At 35.1% G+C, this 25,273-nt stretch overlaps 3 protein-coding genes across 3 annotated transcripts; 2 read left to right on the forward strand and 1 right to left on the reverse strand.

Moving 5' to 3' along the window:
- Positions 1 to 2,463: 2,463 nt before the first annotated feature.
- LOC148174368 (protein Wnt-10a-like) lies at positions 2,464 to 15,643 on the forward strand. Its single transcript, XM_088037162.1, has 5 exons — positions 2,464 to 2,739; positions 6,773 to 7,044; positions 14,032 to 14,312; positions 14,894 to 15,078; positions 15,127 to 15,643. Exons 1-5 carry the CDS (start codon positions 2,687 to 2,689, stop codon positions 15,461 to 15,463), a joined length of 1,128 nt encoding a protein of 375 aa, XP_087893288.1. The 5' UTR covers positions 2,464 to 2,686; the 3' UTR covers positions 15,464 to 15,643.
- Positions 15,644 to 17,642: 1,999 nt separating this feature from the next.
- On the forward strand, positions 17,643 to 23,384 carry ninaC (STKc_myosinIII_N_like and MYSc_Myo21 domain-containing protein ninaC). The gene is made up of 13 exons (XM_088036816.1): positions 17,643 to 17,721; positions 17,904 to 17,960; positions 18,015 to 18,297; positions 18,345 to 18,449; positions 18,818 to 19,191; positions 19,239 to 19,329; positions 19,378 to 19,659; positions 19,713 to 20,101; positions 20,146 to 20,685; positions 20,730 to 21,838; positions 21,885 to 22,141; positions 22,185 to 22,396; positions 22,430 to 23,384. The coding sequence occupies exons 3-13, from the start codon at positions 18,016 to 18,018 to the stop codon at positions 23,154 to 23,156; spliced, it is 4,368 nt and encodes a 1,455-aa protein (XP_087892942.1). The 5' UTR covers positions 17,643 to 17,721; positions 17,904 to 17,960; position 18,015; the 3' UTR covers positions 23,157 to 23,384.
- Positions 23,185 to 24,260, reverse strand: LOC148174370 (uncharacterized). Its single transcript, XM_088036817.1, has 5 exons — positions 24,127 to 24,260; positions 24,021 to 24,075; positions 23,873 to 23,971; positions 23,404 to 23,823; positions 23,185 to 23,354 (listed from the first exon to the last, which is right to left on the reverse strand). Exons 1-5 carry the CDS (start codon positions 24,208 to 24,210, stop codon positions 23,185 to 23,187), a joined length of 828 nt encoding a protein of 275 aa, XP_087892943.1. The 5' UTR covers positions 24,211 to 24,260.
- Positions 24,261 to 25,273: the final 1,013 nt, after the last annotated feature.

The raw sequence follows: 25,273 nt of genomic DNA on the forward strand, positions 1-25,273 counted from the left end.
AGTACCTGTCCATAGAGCATTCGGAATTCCTGATCAAAAGATCAGATAGTAAGAACTAAATTTCGAAAATAGATGCGAATATGAAAGCGGATTAAAATGCTTTCAAAATGGCCCAGTATATGACTTCGTAGTTATTTTTTTATGAAATTTTTTATTTATTATCAGATAGGTAGAAAGCTTTTATTTTTCTTCATTTTTTCGAAAACCTACCATTATTAGATTTAATAGCTTCCTGAGTTTAAAAGCTGAAACTTTGCTGCTAAAATATTTTTAAAAATGATTGTCTTTGGGTATCTAAAATAAATGCTTTCTTCAGTTCAAGTCAAGAATTTGTTCAAAACTGCGTTAAAAGGTTTTCTAAAAAATTCCTCAAAATATTATACTACTTGATGCAAATTTTAATAAAGTTATTGCTGAAGTAATATTAGAGCCTGTAAATGGAAAAAAATACTTTGAAATGTAACTCAACTTTACATAAAGTTTTTGTCAATTGTATCAGGCCTAGACAGATGGTTGATAGGTATACTATCTTGTGCAGAATTTCATAAAGAATATTTATTGTTTATAACTTTTTTGATTTGAATCATGTGCGATGAACTCTCGAGGTGTAATTTGCAAGAGAACAAATTTTCAGTACTTCTTATTGTAAGGCACCAATCGAAAATTTCCCCAAAACAAAAATCCGTCTTCGATTGTTACATTTTTTTGTAAAATACGTTTAGTACATTAAACTTTATGTTTCCAAGATGCGTTTCTTACGATGACATCTTAAAAAAAATACCAAAATCTATTTATTTTAATTTTCATAAATATAAAACATTCTGCTTTTTAAAACAAATTTGTGTACATAAAAGGAGCATTTAGCAATTTATTCGTCAAAACAATTATTAAAAAATCGACAGCGGAAAAAAACGTTAATAAACAATTTAAGATTTAGTGTGAAAATCGAAATTCAAAAGATTTCAGATAAGTTTATCCAAGACCCATGAATTCCGAGCGCTGTACTGTCTTATCTTCAGTTTTACTTCCTTGAAATTGCTTGTTCTGTAATTTCATTTTATTAGTCACAATTTATTATTAATTTTCTATTTCAATTTTCAAATACATGCCATAAAATGTAAAACAAAAACATCAAATAAATAAACAAACAGAAGTAATAAATTAAGATGTGAATGCACCATTATATTAGTGAAACTGATTAAAAACAATTGCTAATAAACATGGATATTAAGTTTTACATAAGCAATATAATTGTCAATACTTCATTAGTTCGAAGAAATTTATTTTTGATTTTATTTCTGTTCGAACGCTTTTAATATTTTAATAAGTTGGCTACACTATGATTGCATTCTTGGCTTTATAAGTAATTAAGTAGGTAAATTACATGCAATAAATTATTAATTTGCTATATAAATGCTCTAAAAATCGAATTTCCATTAAATAAAATTAACACAAAACTTGAATAAACACAAATTAACACAAAACAAATTAATTAAATTTGATTGTGGAAACTAATGTTTTTGCAGTTTTCTCAGAAATAATCAAAAACATGTTTTCCCGTATCTAACTTATCTATTTTTTGACTTGAGCTTCCTCCTTCCTAGCTCGTCCTGCTGTCGTGCATGAATAAAATACAGTAATTTTTCTACTGATAATCATAAAACACATGAAAATCTAAAAAACTGCTTCAGTTTTCAGTTTTAGTCTGAAAAACGAAGTACACTAGACATTTCTTAGAGTAGATTAAATGCTTCAAAAACATAAATTTGACAAATTAAAAAAGAAAAGACCGTAAGAAAAGTATTATTAATTCTGAAGGAACTCCTTCAATAGCTACAGAAGTTTAAAAATGGTGGCAGCGCACTATTTTTAAAATTGGTTTGGTAAACGTGGAATTAATATTATACTTTATTTTTCAATCATTACTATTCATTTAATACAGAAACTGATAATTTTTTTATAGTTTTTCTTTTTTATTTTGATGTAGTATTTTCCACTGGAATTTTATGATCTTAAATTGGCGGTTTTATATTATCTTATTATACGCCTTTCTTGAGTGTCTAAGTAAAAAATATTCCAACTTAAGACAAGGCTAAGTTAGATCTTCTATTTCAGTCCCCACCTTTGACCATAATCCGTTTAATTTAAGCATAAATTACCCGAGTGTTGACAGTTTTAGTGTGATTTTGCGGATGAGTCGGCAAACCCATTCATCCGCTTAAACAATCCGGTCGATTGTAAACGCGCTAAAAAATGCATGCAAATGCCGTTGTGCATATTCCTCCTCATGTTCTACACTTTCGCAAAGCGTCGCACAAAGGCATAACATAAGTAGCTTTGGTGACAATCGAGGTGCTCTTTGACCGAGTGCTGTCGGCGGCATAATCAATGGAGGTAGTAATTAGAGGTCCCCCCACTCGCTTTGTCGGCCCCCCGACCCCTGAGGTACCGATACCCCTCTCCATGGCACCCCACAGTCTGCGCGAGTCTCCTCCACCCCATCTCTTCTCTACGTCTTCATTCTGACACTGATTACTCAAAGAGCCGCCGTCTCTTGTTCTTGTTATGTCAGTGATGGCGAAGGATTAGTCGCGACTTCCGGGTCCGGACGAAGGACGAATTCTATTTGAAATGAGTACGCGCGTGATACTGGCTCAAGGATAATTTCGGACGAGATGCTGCAAGGATGGCGTGGTACTTACCGGCAGTGCTGGCGGTTCTTACGGGATTGCTATCCTGGTGAGTCAAAAAATGTGATTTCAATGGAAAAATGCGATTCGTTAATACGGTTTTTTTGCAGTAGTTCCTAGTTCTACAATTTTTATTGAACTACAGACAATTTCAAAACACACTGAAGAACATTTCTCCTGTACATACCTACCATTAGTCAATTTTAACATTTTCTTTAAAAAAACTGTTAAAATAGATTTCAGGTTTGACGATGAAGCATGAACTAATTCGATTATCAATTTTCCAAAATTTTTTGTTAAAAATAATATTAATATTCTGTATTTAAATTTGAGATTCAATTTGAATAATACTTCAATTAATTATGTAAAGACTATTTTTAATAAATAAATATTTTGCCACTTCAATGACAGTAGTAGTAAGGCACTATTACATTGGTAAATAATTTATTTTCAGCTTTAGTGATCATTTAAATAATTTTGTTTGCAAAAGTATTAAATCAGATAGTTTTTTGTACCACCATTTCATTAAAATTAAAGCATCACAATTAAAGAAAAAATAGGTATTCTTCACTAATACATTTTTACATTTCAAGAGTCTACAGAATCATTAAGATCTACTTGTTGCATTGTTGCTGTGACATTTGAAGTAGGTAAACTTTCGTTTTTATTAACACATAAAATTTTAAAGCTTTCAAATAAGAAAATTTGAAATCATGTAGGTACCTATTTGACTTATCTATTTTTTTTATTCATTTGTAAAAATATTTAATCAGCAACGATCAGTTACCTCGCTTTCAGGTCAACTTGCGGCAATGCAAATTAAACATTCGTCGCACAACATCAATCAAATTACTTCTACTTTAGCAACTGCGTCAACGCAACTTTGCGCAACAACTTGAAATCAGCCCGTAATAACAATAATTATCCCTTTTGCAATTTTATAGTTCGCCATTAGTAGAGAACAAAATAACAAAATATTAGATTGAAGTGTGAATTCTAAAATTTTTCTTAGAGCTCGTAATTCCGGCAGTTTCAAAGCTTTTGCAATAAACATTTTAGAGATTTTCGTATTCGATGTGTTTATGAACTGTGCCCAGTTACAACATCGTATAGTGGAGAAAACAAATTTTGGAATTTTTTATTTTGAGAATTAATTTAATTTTTACAAAATTTCCATCAAAAGCTGTACTTTCCAACACAGTAAAAAATGAAATATGCAGAGATTACTATTTTTGAATTGCTCTTACCTGCGCCAAATTACAAAATTATAACACAAATTTTACAAATTTTTATTCTCAGATTAAACTGCAAATTTCAATTTTATTCTTAGAACTCGTAATTCTGGCAGTTTTCGCAATGAAAATTTGAGAGATTTTTGTATTTGATGTATTTATGAACTGTGTCTCATTACAACATCGTTCAGTGGAAAAAACAAATTTTGAAATTTTTTATTTTAAGAATTAATTTAATTTTTTCAAAATGTCCACCAAAAGCTGTAATTTTAAGGCTGCTACAATAAAATTTGCAGATATTGCTACTCTTGAATTGCCAATTACTTGTGTCAAATTACAAAATTTTAAAACAAAAGACACATATTTTACAAATTTTCATTCTCAGATTGAACTGTAAATTTCAAATTTTTTCTTAGAACTCGTAATTCTGGCAGTTTTAAGCTTTCGCATTAAAAATTTGAGAGATTTTTGTATTTGACGTGCTTATGAACTGTGGCCAGTTACAACATCGAACAGTAGAAAAGACAAATTTTGGAATTTGTATTTTGAGAATTAATTTAATTTTTTCAAAATTACCACCAAAAGCTGTACTTTTCTTAATTTCAACGCTACTACAATGAAATGTAAAGAGATTACTATTCTTGAACTGCTCCTTACCTGTGCCAAATTACAAAATTATAACACAAAGGGCAAAAATTTTACAAATTTGTATTCTCAGATTGAACTGCAAATTTCAAATTTTTTCTTAGAACTCGAAATTATGGCAGTTTTAAAGTTTTCGCAATAAAAATTTGAGAGATTTTTGAATTTATGTGTTTATGAACTGTGCCCAATTAAAACATCGTACAATGGAAAAAAGAAATTTTGTAATTTTTTATTTTGAGAATTAATTTAATTTTTTTAAAATGTCCACCAAAAGCTGTAATTTCTTTAATTTTAAGGGTGCTACAATGAAATTTGGGGAAAGTACTATTCTTGAATTGCTCTTTACTTGTGCCAAATTATAAAATTATAAAACAAAAGACACACATTTTACAATTTTTAATTTTGAGATTGAACTGCAAATTTCACAATTTTTCTTAGAGCTCGTAATTTTTTAAATTTTTGAAAAATATTCCAACCACATTTTTAATTTTGGGCTCCGGATAAACCTGAGTGCCTATACAGGGTGCTTAATAAAAAAACAGATGTGATCAAAACTAAAATTTCAACTAATTTAGTAGTCGATTTGAACAACTTCAACAAACGAAATTAACACACTTTAAAAACATTGCAGGAAATTAGCTAGCACTAGCAAAAATCTTCCACGCACGTGCAGTTGGCTCTACAGGCATAAATCATCAAGTGAATGTACAGAACCTTTCGGTAGCCATACGAGAAAGTTAAACTTTTGAAAAGCTATTATTATACCACTTTCAACTCTTTTCTATCGATTTTAATAGAGCAGGTCAACCTGAGACTCAAATAGCGTATTTACTAAACCTCGAATAACGAGCAGCTAAATCAATAAAATCGTCAACAGCAGCAACAATTTTTATGTTGCTAAGAAGAAACTATGTGGTTAATTATTACGATAAGTTCAGCGAGCTTGTAATGAGAACCGTCGTTACAGTCTTGAGAAGTAAATGGTGAGAAAATATTCACTTCCTAACGAGATAATACATTTTCGAAGCAATTTTCCGCAAAAATGATTAAAATCTTAATAAGGACAAAAAACGATTTGTGTTGAAATTCTTTTTTTTGTGAGGAAGTAATTAATTCTGCTGTTCATTGGTGCAACAACAACGGTCACTAAATGCAAAGGATGAATGGCGAGGCCGCTGAGGTGTGAAACAATTCATCTCAAAGCTTAAGAAATGATTAAATGAAGACTTTTAAAGTACGGCGTGTTATTTTCGATTTAGCTCAGCGTATGAATATTGAACAGTTTTTGAGTGTGTTGGTTAATGACAAGATTTAACGCAAGTGTTAATTTGTCCGTTTTTTCTAATTCCCAAGAACAATCGTAATGATTGTGCGAAACAAAGAACCTAACTACCTAACGGCCCAACTCTTAATTTCTAAACCAATAAAGAATCTATGTCAGTTTTTTATCTCCTTCTGACACGTCAGTTTTCCCATTTAAATGTTTTCGAGGAGACGACATAAATTAAAAGCGACTTTGTCTAAGTCGGTCTCCATAAACATGAGTCTGAAACGTCACCGGTTAAAAGAAGGGTTAAATTTTATAGGACGGGATCGCAAAAGATTGATCAGTTGAGATAAAGATACGCTCGTCGGATTGATTGCAGTTGACGCAATTGAATGCTAATCAATCTAGATGGGGCGAAATTGAAGTGGGTATTGACAGAGTGACTTTGAATATGGAAAGGCGCTTGAAGGATTGAGATCCTTGCCGGAGGCGGTTTGTTTGTTTTTTGGAGTCGAGTCAAAACGAGGAAAACTCTAATTAATCGTGTAGAACGCACTGAAAACGCTCAGAATAAGAATAAAAAGACCCAAACCGGACCGCTTAGTCTCTTAATTACTTCACCGATAACTAATTCGCTCTATATTTTATGAGCCTCTCACTCAAAAACCTGGAAAGCAATTTAAATTTTCACAAAGTAATTGCTTTTAATTTGTCGTCTTATACCCTCAAGATAATGCCACTTTGTATCTGACGAACGTCGCGTGTTTTTTACCTTTATCAGACCTTTTATCAACATAACTTTAGCATTTTTCATTCAACAAGAACAGCGCTACACCTGACTAATTGGTGGAACGAAGAAAATCTCTTTTCCCACATTTCACTCCCAGCATTCTTCCCTCGGAATGCCACTAAAATCATCCAATTTTGTTCGGTTCCAGCGTCGTACTGGGCAAATACTCGACCCACCAGAACCAAATGCTGATGAGATCCAACTTTTATACGAAACCGACAGTGTGCGGGGCCACCGCTGGACTTACCCGTTCTCAAAAGGAGCTTTGTTCGCGCCTACCTGACGTGACGGGGGCGGCGATCGACGGCCTCCGGGTCGCTGTGAAGGAATGCCAACACCAATTTCAACACCACCGGTGGAATTGCTCTTCCCTTGAGTCGAGGGCGAAGAATCCGTACACTAACGCCATCTTTCAGAAGGGTGAGACTAAAACGAAAAAATATGCAAATTTCAAACCAACGCAAATTTGGTTAAAAACAATTTATTTCGTAAACATCGATTGCTTCGTGTAAACGTCAAATCGTCTAGACATTATAAACTCTTAATATGAATTTATGATTGTAAAAAGGCGCGGACAGTGGTCAAATTATTTATTTAAATTTAAACCGACACCCACCCGAGTTACCTTCAGTTTTTTTTTATTCCAATCATAATAATATCACCAACCCAATAAACTCACTTAAATGCATTCAAGCTTCATTAGACCTATTTATTTATTAACATAATGAAAATGTGCAACAAATCATTCCACACTTTATATAATAGAGACTCTTCACAGTTGCCAGCAATTCTAAACGCTTCAAGAGCGCAATTACCATTTTTCGGTAAAGAATAAGTAGCAATATATTTGCAAACAATAGTCTTATAGTAGTGTCCAGGTGTCAACGCTGTAGGTATCTCGATGACAGCTTTATTCACAGGCAGCAGAGAAGCTGTCACTAAACACCCATAACTGATATACCTAGAGTCACCCCTGCAGCTTAAACAGGCCCAATGGGGGTTGACAATGGATGAATGACATGTATTAGGGTAGCTCTTGTCAGGAAGTGGATGCTACGCCCGATTATCATAACCATTATGGTTTTAACAAAACGTATTATGTTGATTGTGAAGAACGAAAGTGATATTAGTAATTGAAGCAAGCATCTTATTTAGACCTTGAGGAAACCGTACAGGAATGTAGGTAGTTTAGAAAACATTAATTATGTACATTTACAGAAATATTCTCTGATGTAATTTATAAACATTTTGAAGGAGTTTTAATACATATGATACAAAGAGCTTCATTGTTTATGTTAATTCATATTGTTTAAAACAAAGATTGAGTAGAAATTGACTTATTTTTATTGGTTGGTTCTTAATTTTGGTAAGTAATTCAAAAACTGAAAAGTACTGAAAGTCTCCCAAAGGGGGGTGGTTCATCTCTTTTCTGCAAATAAAACTTTGCATTTGTTGAATTTTACTCCTACCAGAATTTTAAATCAAAATTATTAAGAAATCAAAAATATACCAATAAAAAAATTTTAAATGTGTAAAACTTCGAATAGTAACTTTTTAATTCCGAAATGTACATAAAGCTCTTTTGAGAAGAATTTTTTGTAGTTGTTTATTATTTTATTCTAGACCTAATTATTGGGTTCTTTCTGACTTCATATGTTATTTTTATTGCGTAGTTTATAATAGAATTTATTTCAAGATAAATTTTAAAAGCTTCGAAATATTAAAATTGCGGAAAAGTGCAAAGGAACATTTTGTACATATATCTTACAACGTTTTATCTACGATTATTTATATAAAAAAATAAATAAGAAATCAAAATATTGTGTGATTCATTAAATTTCCATTCGCAGTAGGCTTTGAGATAAAAATTCATGTCGTAACTAACACCATTACAGTAGTTTCGACTTGATATTTGGGAGATTTGCTAGTTATCGAACAAGAAGTCAACGCACGTCCAAAATACACGGCCTACCTAGAATGGAAATTTAATGAATTACACGATATATAAAATTTGACAGTGAATATGTTCAGCAAAAAGTGTCAATGAACAGAGTTAATCATCTACTTTTTGAACCAACATTTGTTCAAAAACTCCCTATTTTGCACAAGCGTAGATAAAATTTTATAAAGTAAAGTTACTTCCTTTTTGCAGAGTTCTGAAACAACACAAATTTAGAATTGATAGTTAGGTCAGCAAATACTGACTCAGAACTTTTCTAAACTTTGGACTATTAAAATTCACTATATTTTCTAGTTGTTTTGAATTTTTACACCCTACTCTCGTAAAAATTCCATTTTGTTGGAATTTTTTACGATTTAAGGCCAGATAACCGAACTTATTTTCGTAGTTTTAAATTTATAGCCTTATTAGTAACATCATCAAATACCATAAATTTCGTTTAAATATTTATCCAGATTAGACGATTGTCCTTCGAATTCCTCAAATGTTTTAAAATACAAATATCTAACATTTTTGTAAATCTGAATGAAGTGTCCAAAAACCACTTCAAGATATTTAAATTTTTCAATTGAACCACAAAACTAAAACACGTCGGTAAAAAGTGTTTGAATTGGTGCTTCACATCAAGAGAAAAAAAATAATAATAAATTCCACCTCTGTTAAAAACTGTGTTGTGGTCAAAAAATGGAACGTGGGTCATGGCTATAGGCCACCAGCAATACGCCTCTCCATAACTCGCCCTATCTTCATTAAAAAAAGCTGAGAAAATTTAGAGTGGAGTCATACACTTGTAATAGCCCCGCATACCTGCGGTCTTGCGACTGCACTTGCGGCCGATGCAAATTTAATCTTAACCACTAAACGCGACTACTTTTACAACCCATTATTGTCGATTAGCAACATAAAATTTGCCACAGCTCATTGCATTTAATTACAACCATCGTCTTGTCTGTTACAAAACGGAGGCGCAGCTCTGAGCGAATTGTTTTATAACGACTAATTATTTTGTTATAAACTTACAGAGCGTAAAGAGAAACATAAGTTATTCGTTATTATCCTTTTATACGTTCAATTAAGGACACACATTAGGAAAGCGATAATTAGTGTAATGGAATACTTTTACTCCTTATACGAGTGGTTTCGTACAGCTCAATACAGGTGGCAACGATTAAATTTGCCATATCCATGACATTTAACATTTTATTGGGTCGTTTACAAAGATTTTATTAGGTTTGAGTGAAGGCTGCGGTTTTTTTCACCAGATTGAGAAAGGGCATAAATCCGCGGATTCTCTCTTTTGTAATACGTGTGCGAGGGCGTGCAAGAGCGTGCAATCTTCCCCGAAAAAAATTTCAAAATAATTTGAGTCTTCTTTTGGATTGCGCTCCGGTCGTAAACGCTTGAGAATAGTAAATTATGTAAAATTATGCGGTGTTAAAAGCATCGCATATTGCTTTTAGTTAATTCATTAAATTAGTGAGTTGGAGACGCAGCTTTAATGTCCTGATAAGGCAAACCTGCACTAAAGACTGTCTATCAATACAGCTTCCATCCAATTATGTTTATTATTAGCACTTAAATCTTTTTTACAATTCAAACAAAATTGCTAATCGGCTCTTACGGTGGTCCTGTCGCAGGACAAATTCTATAAAACGCTTGTCTAGTTAGCACCTCAACAAAAACTCTACCTTTCTCAAATAATTGCGTAATTGCAACAATGTTGTTGTTACCAAAACAAGAAGAAATGAACAGTTTAACTAATTAATTGTTTCGTGAAATTAAACACCAGCAGGTTTGAAATGGACACCAATCAAAATACTTGCTCGTAAAAATGATCGTCACGTGCACCGAATGATTCTAAGAACGAATTTCGGCAAAATAAAATGTTTTTTCAGGCTTTGTTAGTGAGGTGAATATGTGACGTTTCGAACGAGTTCTGCAGGAAATGAGCGTTTGTCTCCTGAAATTGATAATGTCTAATATTAAACCGATTTGCTCCTAATTTTAGTGTTAGCGCAGAGAGAGCACGAGTTTAAATATGGAAATCACATATCATTTGAATAATTAATTGAGTTCACCTTCCGGACGTTATCATATTTGTTTAATAACACCGTAGGAACAAATTATCGATCCAAGGTAATAATTATTTGAGTTATCGTTTCATTTCGTTTATTACTATAGGCATATAATGCATTTTACGCGCTAATGGACTGCATTAATTGTAAAATAACAAAAATAATATGCAATGTGCATATTAATTAAAGTTCTCCATTAGCTGTTTAAACGGAATCGCGACAAAAACAAATAATGGATGTTTGTTGGTGATTCATCGGTTTCTAAATTTCCGTTCCCAGCCCACGTGTGTTAAAATGTTCCAAGTATTGGAGAAACATCTATAATTTAATATAATAAAGTGTTTTTGCGGACTTTTTTCTTCATTTGATCCCTTTAGTTGTGTTATATCCGTTTATACACATGTAATTATGGCAGAATAGAAATTTATGTCTTGTAAGTGGCATGAGTGTTCTATTTTTTGTTTGCCGCCTCAGAAGAAAAAAGCAATAAGGATGTTAAACGTATCGAAACCTCTCCTTCGGGACTAACGGATTTATTACCTCCAGGATCACGTCCAAGCTGTCCACTTTCGTCTGCATCTCTCCGTTCCGATTACGACCCAAGTAACGTCTTGGCGGTGACAACGGCGCTGAAGAGTCGTCCGTCACGAAGAAACAGGAGGACGTGTCTACATCTCGAGCTGGAGGCCATCCGCATTGTCGTGATTCAATTTATATGGAAATAGTGGATGGCATACGTGCCGACAATTATACCATTCCTGGCAATATTAGATAATCAGTGCTGGTGGTCGACGCATTATCGTTTTAAACTAAACCGATTCAAATGATATTGTTCGCCTTAACAGTCGGCCTTTATGGCGGCGATGTAATATGCGAAATGTAGGTTTATTTAATTCCGATTTAGTTACACGTCACGAGCATAGCGACATCAAGCAAAAACGCTCTGAAGACAACGAAGATCGGACACGAAATGCCTGCGAATTGCCGGTATTATCCTGCGAGGATGGGCTCAGCAGGAGGTGGCCAAAACGATTTTCTCTCGCCAAATAGAGAGATTTTTCTAGCATCACGTACGAGAAAAAGAAAATATTATTTTAATTAACCGATGCAAGCAGAAATTAACATTAAATGCCATATTTCTATAAGAAAAAGAAAGGGATTTAAATGAGAGGTGTTTAATGGGGCATCCAATCAATTTTGATTTATATGTTGTCATTATTTTATTAGTGTACAAATTGGTTGTTTATAAACATTAATTATGCGGAACGTTTGACCACAGGATATTTAAAGGTTATTTTTCCTGCAGAGAATTTTTGTAGGGGCCGAATTTAAAATGAAGCTTTGTGATTGGTAATTCTGTTTAGCGACTTACACAATGTTGGTTTTATAAAAGCCTGCAATTCCTGCCAAATGTCAAACAAGAACTGTGGCATTTGACAGATTGTCACCAAATTGTATAGTTCGTACAGTGAGAGATTGAATGACAGAAAAGTCACTAAATCTACGCGATAAAAGGTGTATCATATGCGCGAAATTTAAAATAACAAACTCAGTTCGCGTAGGAATTTAGTGTTTTTAGTGTATTTTGTAAGATAATTTGTTGCCAACCTAAATGTTAACTGTCAAAATATTCCAATCTCTCACCGAATATACTATAGGAGCATCAATAATAAACTTGTTGTTTTAAGTGCAGATATTTTTGTTTTTCATCAATATTTTTTGCTATTACAGTCGACTCCGCTTAATAGGGACACATTGGGAAAATGTATTTTGTCCCAATTATTCCGAAGTCCCTATAAACCGAAAATCAATAAAATCTCGAAGCAAAAGATGTTTTTTTCTAATTTACATTTGATTATAAATAAAACAATAATAATTTGTACAAAAAACTAAATGGGAATGTTTTTAAGAGTTAAATTGACATGTATCCATTACAGGGATCTAACTTATCCCTTTCAAATCCTGCATAAAAATGACCTTTAGCCATAGTTATTTATATTCGAGCAACTGTAGTAGAATTTTACGGCTTGACAGCAATTTGTAAAAAGCCTTCTGACCGATAAACCATCTAAAACAGAATTGAAAAAGCTCTTTGACAACGTCACTTGAATGTTCGAATCTTCTAATAGATGGCCCCACCAATCAAATAAATTTTAATTTTGATTTTAAAGGTGGAAAATCATCTTAAATAATGAAACCATTTGTGTAAATAATACTTTCGTGTATAATATTTGTCGTGGTAAAGGTTGCTTTCTTTTTAAATGCCCCTGAGCGGCCAATGCAATCTCACATTTTTGTCGCACTTCTGCAGTTCTTTAGCACTGAAACCGCAAAAGTAGTGCTTCATTGCAAGCAACCAAAAATTCCGTTTTTTACAATTTATAGATTTCCATTTCTTTTCTGATTATGTCATATTTGGATTAGTTTTTCAATGATATGCAGCTTCTTCCTTCTTTTTCTCATTGTTCTATTGAATAGAAATTATTGTGCTCTCCTTTATATTATTGTTTATACTAATCAAAATATTTTAAATGTCTTATCCTTTTCTTTTCTCTTTGATTGAAATTACCAAATCATCAGTGTTTGCTGATGCAGTTGTTCCTTTCTCACTACCAACCCTCAATTTGTGCTCCTTGGAATGTGGTGTCCATGTCATGACATTCTTACTTGACACCTCTAACTGTGTAAAAGATTTTGCTCTGTATTTCTGTTGGCTTTGTTGACCATATCTAAAGCGATTAAGTACATCTTTATTATTCTTATGTCTTACTTTATTAGTGATCATCCTTTTGTTCTTCTCCGATTGTTAGTCTCTAAATAATTCTTCTTTATTTATACAGCGTTTTTTTTATAACTGAGGAATATGACGTCATTCTAATTAATAATGTTTACGCGCAATAAATCTGCGCATCAATTTGTATAAATAAAGTAAACCTCATAACATACAATGAAAAAGCGCATCAATGTTGTTCTTTGCACTGGAAATTGTCATCCAACTCCCACTGTCCGTTCTTGTTTCAATAAATCTATTAGCTGTCCAAAGAAAAATGACGCATTTTTCCTTGGTACGGACAAGGGCTCATCTATCTTCCTTCGGCTTCGGCCTACGTAATCGCAACGTGAACAACTCGCAAGAGAGCGGCCCGCTGCTGAAGATTTACGATTGTCAACATTTCTCAATGCTGCATTATAAAACAGTAGCCAATACCCTATATAGTACTTGTCCTCAAAATTTTTATCTCTCCTTCATACCTTGTTTGTAGCTGCCTTACGTGCGTCTCTTTAGATTTATTATCGATGTATTCTCAGTTTATTTGCGAGCACTGCTTGTCTTGTCAGCTCTTTTAAGTATCCCCTAATGAATTTTTTCAGGTTTCAAGGAAACCGCTTTTGCCTACGCCGTGTCTTCTGCAGGTGTCGTCATATCAGTGGCGAAGGCTTGTAGTCAAGGATTGTTGAAAAATTGTGGCTGTGATACTCATAAGTACAAGATGCGGAGGGCAAGAGACCAGAATTATGAATGGAAATGGGTCGGATGTTCCCATAACTTGCATTACGGGATAAAATTTTCAAAGAAGTTCCTCGATTCAAGGGAAGATGGGACTGATCTACATTCGCAAGTGAATCTGCACAACAACAACGTCGGACGAATGGTAATTAAATTGCGTTCGAATTTTTACATTCTCGTGCTGCGAACTACAAGCTATTAAATCTGAAAATATCCTGCCTGAACATTAAAGACCTCTTCACACCATTTCGTCAGTAGCTCGGCAACAATACCAAAGATGCTGTAGGTTCTAATGACGGCCGTGACGTCCGAAACCCCGCCTAGTCCTCTTGACAAAGGGCCGCCATCGCTGTTCTCGTGTTATTATGATTATTATGGACCACACGCGCCGATCTTCTCATTAACTGTTTTGTTGTCGGCTTGATATACGGTCCGTATATCTCTATTCCACATTCCTGACTATTGTTCGTGCCCCCAGAATGAAAAACACTTTCTAAATAACACACAACATCAAAAATAAAACACGTGCGTTCGAGAATTATCCAGAAAAATCCTTTTAATTATAGTCATCACAGGTAGACGAAGAGCGCGTGCTACTTCCGTTGCTGATTCGAATATAATGGCACGCAGTGCGCTGTTAATGATCCTTTATTATCTACTCTAGCACTTGCACAATACTGTGATTAATGAACGGGAGAATAGAAATTTTTACAAGAATTTTTTCAGGTAGTCGCGGACAAGATGCAAATAAAATGCAAATGTCACGGTTTGTCCGGAGGATGCGGTCTGAAGACGTGTTGGCGAGCAGTTCCTGACTTCAGGGTGGTTGGAACGGCACTGCGGGAAAAATTTGACGCTGCTGTTTTAGTCCACCAGTCTAATATTGCCAATAGAGACGTACCAACTCTCAAGTGAGTACCCTTCATTCCCGTACTTCTATTTCAAAGTACTTCTTTCAGACCCAACCAAAAGAAGAGGAAACAACGCTTGAAACAAAAGCAATGGACTCCTCACAAGAAAAAACACAAACGCGGTCTGAAAAACGACTTAATTTACTACGAAAACTCCCCGAATTTCTGCGAAAAAGACCAGTCTCTGGACGTTCCAGGCACCAGTGGCCGGTACTGCAACCGAACTCATGAAGAAGAGGGTAGTTGTTCAAGAATGTGTTGTGGAAGAGGTTACAACATCATTAAGCAAAGACGAACTCAAGTTTGTAACTGTCGGTTTCATTGGTGTTGTACAGTGGAATGCCAAAATTGTACAGTGGAGGAGTGGATTACCACCTGTAAATAGACACTTTTCCATAATCCATCGCATTTAACGCATCAGCGGATCGTGATGGCGATGCGACTTGTGTATTAAACCGTTTTATTTATTTGACGAACTGATGTAAATTTAGTGTAGATGTGTAAGGCGCAACAGTATTACCTTGTATTTTTAAGAATAAAATAAACCAAACGTTGTCGTTGCGAATGTTATTTTGCCTAGAATCTGCAGCAAAATCTGAAGAATTTGAGAACCCGAAGAATACAAAGTATTAAAACTTCTTTTATTTTTTCCTGCTCTGCCGAACCATCAAATTAAATTTGATTAATAGCAAATTGTGCTCTGCAGAATTCTCATTCTGAGAGCTATTTTTAGAATTCTATGTTATTACGGCGTTGGGAAAAAATTGAGTTTAAAAATGTAAAATTTCAAATTTCCCCCTCGAAATTTCGAGGATCTGTCACTGTGTAACGTTGCTTTATCCCTAAACTAACCTTTTTACTACAAATATGCCTTTCCAAAAGAATGTTGTGGTTCGTGTTCACCTTTTACACTATCCACGCACAAGAAAATTGAAAAAGTGAGGTTAGTTTCGACAATGTTCGTGACAGTTCTCCAATTTTCAGTACCACCAACTTCGGAATTTCAGTGGGAAATTTGAAATGACAAGTTTTCGATTCGATATAATCGATTATTTCGCAATAACGTCGGATCCTAAAAATAACTTTCAAATTAAGAACCTCTTGAAGCACAATCCTCTATTAACCGCATTTAATTTGGAGGTTGGGGAGACCAGGAAAAAAATAAAATTCAAAATGTTTAGCAATCCGGGGAACTCCAGGTACTTGGAAAGCAGTACATACCCAGCTAAAGTATAACAAAACAATGCATTATTTACTCTCAAGTGTAATAATGTTCTAATAGATTTATTTAAGATGGCTCCCTGAAAGTTGTTGAAGAGCGCGTCGACGACAAATAGCTGAATTATCTTTGCTTCAAGCCGACAAAAGAACAGCGGTATCGCAACAAACCAGAATTTCAAAAACACACATACATTACATGCTGGTAAATAAAAACCAAAACAACAAAATAACTCCTTATTGGAGAGTAATTCTAAAACATCGCCGACTTCATCTTAATACCAAGCCTGTTCAATTTTGATTTCTCCCCTTTGCAAAAAGTTCCCTCAAGGTCATCGCCGTACATACGCCAGCGACCCCAACGACGAAAAAACGTATCAAATTCTGGTGATAATTCTTTCATTTTGGTGACATTTCCGTCACTTTGAAAGTTGAACTGATGAAAGGTTAGGTATGTCGGGTAAATTCATCAAAAATTACGGCATCTGGAATGCAAGGAAAGCGATTTCTCCGAACTTCCATAAAGAAAACAGATCATTCTCTTCGCGGAAACGGCTACTAATCAGAAATATATAATTAAAAATCAAAAAATGCCAGAACTGTGTTTCAAGAAATTGTCGAAAGTGGCGCTAGCGTACGCACGCCTCACGTACTCATGGCCTACTTCGCGGGAACAGATCTCAGAAGCTATTGAACAGGCTTGGTATAAGATGGAGTCGGCGATGTTCTAAAACATCGCCGACTTCATCTTATACCAAGCCTGTTCAATTTTGATTTCTCCCCTTTGCAAAAAGTTCCCTCAAGGTCATCGCCGTACATACGCCAGCGACCCCAACGACGAAAAAACGTATCAAATTCTGGTGATAATTCTTTCATTTTGGTGACATTTCCGTCACTTTGAAAGTTGCAGTGATGATAGGTTAGGTATGTCGGGTAAATTCATCAAAAATTACGGCATCTGGAATGCAAGGAAAGCGATTTCTCCGAACTTCCATAAAGAAAACAGATCATTCTCTTCGCGGAAACGGCTACTAATCAGAAATATAAAATTAAAAATCAAAAAATGCCAGAACGGTGTTTCAAGAAATCGTCGAGAGTGGCGCTAGCTTACGCACTCCTTACTTACTCATGGCCTACTTCGCGGGAACAGATCTCGGAAGCTATTGAACAGGCTTGGTATAAGATGGAGTCGGCGATGTCTAAAATTAATGATAGCGACATCTGTCGAATCCAAACAACATGAACTGTAAGAATTTTAATTTAATTTATGTGGCTAGAGAATAATTAAAATTGACCAGGTCGAGGACGATTTAGCCTAATCCAATTATTGTAAGGTTTCCACTTGGAAGACAAGACGAGTCGTTCCATTAATTATTTACAAACAGTCGATGCTTCGATCTGGTGTCATTATGTTTGTATAAAAAGGTAATTAACAATAAATTTTAATTAGCTTAATTGCTGAAGCTCTTGTAGCAAAGGTACCATTTAAGAGATTTAATTAGCGGCTAATTTGTTAAGTTAACATATTATTATGTAGAGAAGCGAGTTTGAATTCCCTTATGTGCATTACGCGTCTCCAATTAAACGACAAGATTTCTTAATTACAGGTCATTTCATGTCAAGTTAACAAGTAGACACGTAGACGTACCACTTTTGGAGAAAAAGTACAGAAATTCATTAGTCTTATTGCAAGGCAATGTTAATTTACGATTTTGTAGAATGGCGGCGAAGAAAATCAATTTTAACGATTTCCCTTCTCCCAAAGACCGCTACTTTTTAGAAGACTGTTTAGGTTGTGGAGCTTTCGGAAAAGTTTTCGCCGCCACGGACTCGGAAGCTAGCAACAAAAAAATTGCGATCAAAGTGCAAAAAATCAACAACAACACTCAAATTTACGTGGAACAAGAATACAAAATTTTGCGGGATTTGAGCACCCATTGCAATCTCCCGGATTTTTACGGAATCTACCGGAAAGAAGACGATCTGTGGTTTGTCATGGAGGTGAGTTCTTTAGATTGAAAGTTGGGGTAATTTAAAGAAAATTGAAGCTGTGTGAAGGCGGTTCGGTCCTTGATTTGGTTGAGGGTTTGATTGCTCAGAATCGGCGCATGAATGAGGAACACATTGCTTACATTTTGAAGGAAACAGTCAAGGTGAGTAAATTTACACTCAATAAATGTGCCGTCTGTAATTGCAGCAACCAGATTGGAACAAAGCTTTCAATAACAACCAATTATCCGCATGCTTCTTTAAACTAAGCATGTAAACGTAAGCAATAAATTACTCAAAAAGCTTCCACTTTATTACCGTAATTATGAGCAATTTATAAAGATAAAAGGGAAAATTTAAGTGCGTAAGTGCTGCTCACTTCAATAAAAGTGATCTACGATGTATTTTTATTTCGAACAAAGCATGTAATGTTGAAGCTTTTTCTTGTCAGAAATAACCAACCTGACAATAAATCTCTAGTATTATAACGCCGGTAGTTTTTACGCGCCCATTGTTCTACTTAAAATTGCAGGCAGTGACTTTTCTACATGAAAAATGCGCCATTCATAGAGACATCAAAGCGCGAAATATCCTGTTAACAAAGGACGGTGAAGTAAAATTGGTGGATTTTGGCCTTTCAATCACAGTAAAAAAAAGTCAGCAATGTTGCGGCTCGCCCTGTTGGATGGCACCGGAAATCATCACGTGCAAAAGAAACGGTACCTCCTACGACAACAGAGCCGATGTTTGGTCTTTGGGAATCACCGCCATCGAGCTTGGGGACGGCAAACCACCGTACCAATCAATGCACCCCACCAGAGCTCTGTTTCAAATTGACATAAATCCGCCGCCGATGTTGTTCAGAATGTTGAATTGGTCCGAGAATTATATCGACTTTGTGAACGAGTTGGTAAGAAGGGTTGGGAAAACCACAGTACAAAATGATTTTTTAGGTGTTTGGTCAAAAATCCCGAGTACCGCCCGTACGCCGCTGAGCTTCTAGAGCACCCGTTCTTGAGCGAGATCCCCGAAAATAATTATTACGTAAAATCAAACAAAACGGTTAAAATAGCCGCTAATAAAACCTTTCAGCTCACACTTGAAATGAAGGCACTGATCCACGATATAAGTAAACTGGATTTGCCTAAAGCCGACAACGAGACGGTAATTCTCGAGAATTTTTTGAAGTGTGGAGTGGATGGTACCTTAGAATTGATGCTCATCGAAGATACGGCGACTTTGGATCAAATTAACGAGCAAAATATCCTCAATTTGTTAGAGGAGCGAATGAAAAAAAATCTCTTTCAAACGTTCATCGGCGACGTTTTACTGGTTCTCAATCCGTTCGAAAAGAAATCGGTTTTTGGAGACGTGGTACTAATATAGGCAACACACTTTGACTGTTTTACTGGTTCTCTACATTGCAGCACCACCAAAAGTACCAATTGAAATCGCGTTCTGAAAACGCTCCTCACATTTACGCCGTTGCTGATAGCGCTTATCAATACGCGCTTCACCACCAAATCCCCCAAAGAATTGTTTTGTCGGGGGAGAGCGGTTCTGGGAAAACTAGAAACTACCTCCATTTGGTCAATCATTTGTTGTTTTTGGGTCATAATGATAATATTAATCTTGAGAGAATTAAAGGAGGGATCAAACTGATCCATTCTTTAACCCATGCATCAACTCCCATTAACAATTACTCCACCAGATGTGTTTTCAAAACTGATATTAAATACGGTGCTACCGGCAAAGTCAGTGGTGCGGTTTTTAGCGTTTTTCAACTAGAAAAGTGGAGGATGTCTTCAGTGGATATGTAAGGTGGTTTCCCGGAAATTTCCACAATGACACATTTTGTAGGTTTCAAGGAAATTACCACTTCCTGTATTATATCTACGACGGTCTTCGCGAAAACAAGAAGTTGGAGCAGTACCAACTAAACCCCGGCCGACAGTACCGATATTTAAGAGTCGGAAAATACATCAAAAGCAGTAGTCCCAAATTCAACGTCAATATGAATTTAAGCAAATTCAAAAAAATTCTTAAAATTTTTGAATACTTTGAAATGGGAGACACGGAAATGGAAACCGTTTTTTCAGTAGTCGCCGCAATTTTAGTCACTGGAGAAATCCGTTTTCAGGAAACAGACTCCGGGGTTGTTATTGAAAACCCTGAAAACATCGAAAAAGTCGCTCAGTTATTAAAAATCGACCCTGATAGATTGGAGTGGGCCCTCACCAACTACTGCTTGGTCCGCAAAGGTACTGCTGTCAGAAGAAGAAGTACCGCTGATGAAGCACGGGATGCTAGAGACGTCTTTGCCAACAACTTGTACATTCGATTAGTTGACTACATTGTGGGTTTAATCAACGAAAAGTTGGCTTCAGGAAGAGCAATTTTGTACGTTTGTTCCTTTTAATTCTTCCCCTAACTGTTATTTCCAGTGGTGAAAAATATTCCGTCCAAATTATCGATTACTTTGGATTTGAGTGTGTGAAAACAAACCATTTGTCGCAGCTTTTCATCAATACTTTTAACGAGCAGTTGCAGTACCATTACCTCCAAAGACTTTTCTCATGGGAGTTATTTGACGTGAAAGAAGAAGAAGTCGAGTACCAACCTTTCTCTTACTACGATAACAAAAAGGTTTTAGACGAGCTTCTAAATAAAACCGAAGGGTTGTTTTCTATTTTAAACGACGCCTCCACTAGTGGTCACAGCGGAAAGTACATCACCGATTTTCTGCAGAAAACCGAAAAAGAATTCGTTAAACCCGTCGGAATATCAGAATTCTCCGTAGCTCATTATACCGGAAAAGTTACTTATTGCGCAACCGAAATGCCTGACAAAAATCGTGACTTTCTTCCGCCCGAAATCACAGAAATTCTTCGCCTGTCTGATGACCCCATCGTGAAGACGTTCTTTACAAACAAACTCAACAAAACTGGAAACTTGATCGTCTTCTTTAACAAAGACGATGAAGTTAACACAAAACGATACAAATTTAAAACGGAGAAAGGAACCAATCAGTACTCTCAAATCAAAAGGATGCGAACTTGCATCACTACTTTCAAAGCTTTGACTCTGGAGATCCTGAAGGAGTTGTCGATTGGTAGCGGCTGTGGAGGTACCCATTTCGTTCGCTGCATTCGAACGAACTTAAAATCCGAGCCTGGTCTTTTTGATGGTCGGTTGGTCAAGCAACAGATTCGTGCTTTAGCAGTGACGGAAACAGCAAAAGCTCGGCAGAGTGGGTACCCGCATAGGATTCCGTTCCAGGAGTTTTTGAGGCGCTACCAGTTTTTGGCTTTCGATTTCGAAGAATCCGTTGAAGTGTCTAGAGACAATTGTCGATTGCTTCTCATTAGATTGAAGATGGAAGGGTGGAAGATAGGAAAAACCAAAGTATTCTTAAAGTACTACAATGAGGAGTACTTGGCGCGATTGTACGAGACGCATGTGAAGAAGATCATCAAGATTCAAAGCATTTTGAGAAGATTCCTAGCAAAATGCTTGGTCGCCAAACATGTCACGGATAAAGAAAAGGACTTTGGTGAGTATAGTACCTAATCACAAGCATCTGCAAGACTATTTTGTAGTGTCTTCTATTGGTGCTGAAAAAGGAGCTCGCAAGATGACCGAGGAAGAAGCCGCTGCAATTATACAAAAAGCTTACAGAGAATCCACCATAAGAAAGTCGTACACGGACTTTGCCAAAGACTACAAAATCCTCGATGATGAAACGTGTGATTTTATAAGAAACTTTGCAAACAGGTGGAGACGCAACAGCATTTTTCATGTTTTGGTTCTTTATAGAGCTGCAAGACTACAAGACATGTTCAATTTTTCTCAACAGGTACTAAAACCATCATTAGTACTTTTATGACGGTACTTTTAAGGTACATCTGTATAATATTGGCGCGTTTTACGAACTTCAAAAAAACTGCGACGAAATCCCACTAGAAACTGTCGATTCAAAAGCACAAGCCTCAAAATGGTTCAACGAAGCCAAACAACCGGTGCGAAAAGTACCATTTAATTTGGAAGAAATCCCTTTTTATGACACTTCAGGAATGTGCAGTCTTCTTACTAATTCAGGGTATCATGTTCTTTTAAATTAATTTAATGTGATTTGGGATTGTAGAGCTTCTGTCGACAATGTCGATTCTTGGGATTCCCCTTATCGCTGGAGGGAATTGGTGGCTACGGGTACTGAAACTCACGACAACGTAGCTCCACGTAAAGACAATTTGATCAATATTCTCTTTAGCAGAGACCCTTCATCTCCCGTTAAAGATCTTCCAGATATTGTTGAAGATAAAAGGAAGGAAGCCTCTGTTAAAATTTCTGTTGAAGAATTTACTACTAAAGAAGATAAAAACGAAGAAAATCAAGCCATGAGTAAGAAAACTAAAGATGCTAAGAACGTTCAATTGGAAGATAAGCATAAAGTACTATACCAAGAGAAAATAGAAAATAAAATTAACAGTGACACTAAGCTTGCGAATAAAGATTTCGACTACATAAAAGCGCCCATAACTAAAAAGCCGAAATCGGTTGATCCTGTTACGGAATTGAAGCAAAGAGGTCAGAAGAATGCTAATGAAGATGATCCTCCTTTTAACTTTCAAGGGATGCTGAGAAAAACCAATTTTAAGAAAGAACCAGTGGCAAGTACCGAAACTGCACTTGTATATTCATTGAAAAAAAGGCAAAATGGGATTGATATGAATGAAAATAAAAAAAACAAAGAGAATATACAGGGTGGTACCATGAATGCGTATATTGAAGATGTAGCAATGGTTGGAAAACGAGTAAGAGTTGAACTAGCTCCAGGAATTATCATGGAAGGAATTGAAGTATATCTATAAATTGTATGGAAATATGATTATTAGTAATTTAGGTTTGTTGTCCCTGGCAATTTGGCCGTCGTAAAACGTCATATCTTCTTGAAAGTGTCGTTGTGCTTTTATATTCCTCTGTTTCTTTCGCTAACCAACACGTTTGCGAAACCAGTAATGCCAACGCAAATATGTAAACAATCACTCCCAAAAAAGTAAATATGACAACTGAAAATAAATAAATTAGTTAAACCAGAACTGACAAAATTCTCTTTACATTTTGTTCCATCAAGACACGAAAACTGTTTTTCGTAGTGCACCACAACCAAATTCTGACTGTCGTAAGAATATTTAAATTTGAAGAAACATCCGCCTGAGTTTTCCACATTGCAATACTTTTCATCTTTGTCAACGTCTCGGAAGACTTCATCGACTATTTCATATTGAAAATGGCAATAAGGAGCACACGTTTCTGGTTTTTGGAAGGAATGGCACTCTATACATGGGAGGTACTGATGGCACCGTTGTGCCCCACAAAAAGGGCATTCTTCGCAATATTTTCCAGAGTATCGATATAACACAGTCGTCGTGTTGTCTATTTCGAAGACGGTTGAATTGCAAACGCATTTATTGTCAACACAGAGGCCCTTATTAGAGCATAAACTGTTAGAGCCACCTTCTAAGCAGTCATTAATTTCTTGAAACAGAAATGTTAAATTCGGGAATAAATTTAAATACTCACATGCCAGGTAAAATTAACTGAGGAATTTCGTCATTACTACTTCCTTCTTCTGGAACTAGTTGCTTTAATTTGCGTAATAAGAGAAATTTCTCTGTTTCTAAATCTAAAGTCAAATGTTTTAAATGAGGTATGTATGAGATTCTCTATCATACTTTGCAACAGGTCTTCATTCTTTCGAAAAACTGAATTGTCCGAGGTTAAGAAAACCTTGAACAAATGTTGGTAATTGATTTAAATTGTGGTTAAAGAAGTTTATACTTTATCTGAGACAGTTTGTGGGAGTCCTTTTATTTCACTAAATAAATAATAAAAAATGCTACTCAGAAAATAAATTGTGAACATTATTGCGTACTTTTCGAGCAAAATATGGAAATATGAATAACACTCCCATTTAAATAGAAGGGATTCTGTGATAAGATAACGATAAGCAAAATCAAATTATTGAATCTGACATAAAATTTCAATCATAATGATAAGGAAAATCTAAACTTATGTGTTCCGCGTATTGCTGACAAAGAAATAACACCGAAATTTAAATTGTATTTTTTTCCTGCTCTGCCAAATCTTTAAATTGAATTTGTTTTATTGAAGAAATTGCAAAAGATAGAAAATGTATGAAAAGGTGTGTTAGGCTTTCCAGGCCAAAGTTTAATTGAGATTTCAAAATTTTTTCTATGTTGGAGACTCATTTCGACATTTTTCACATAATAAATTTAAAAAAATATATTTTTATTATTTTTTTCGTGTCTCTTCAATGCTTTTATTATTCTAAACTTTGAAAATCTAAAAAAATGTAAATTCCTTTACTTTGAATGCTACAGTAACGAAATTCGCCATGGTTACTACTTTTAACATGCTTATTAGTCGTGCCGAGTACAAACCTCAAGAGCAAAGGAGCCACTTTTTAGAAATTTATATTTAAAAATCCACCCATTCCTAATAACAAAATGAAGAATGTGATTGAAATCGGATTAAAACCAAGAAAAGAATTCGTGCGATTGGCCGGCATTTTCTTTATCAAAGATGTTTTTATAAGAAAAAACGCACCCGAGCAACCAATTCGAACGTAATTTATCATTCATTGGCTGGCATAAAGTGTTGTTTATTGGATCGATTTGTTAGCTAATTAAATCATGCACAAAAAAGTGTCATTCGTTAAAAATTTCTAAAATTTGAGTCTTTTTACCAAAATTACGAATCTTAGTAAAGAATGTGGGAACTTTTTGATTAGTTTCAAAAATAAAATTAACATCGAACATCTAACATCTGTATCTTTAGCTTTCAAATTTTACAGTTGAGTTAATGCACGACTCAAAGAAAGTAAGTTTCAAAAATTTTGTAGCTGTAGCTCTAAAATTACCAAAATTACAAATTTTACTGAAGGATGTCGAAAATTTTGACTTGG

The sequence above is a fragment of the Gnatocerus cornutus genome, chromosome 5 (assembly GCF_029298725.1).
Source record: "Gnatocerus cornutus isolate USDA-ARS CGAHR chromosome 5, icGnaCorn1.1, whole genome shotgun sequence".
NCBI classification, from domain to species: Eukaryota; Metazoa; Arthropoda; class Insecta; order Coleoptera; family Tenebrionidae; genus Gnatocerus; species Gnatocerus cornutus.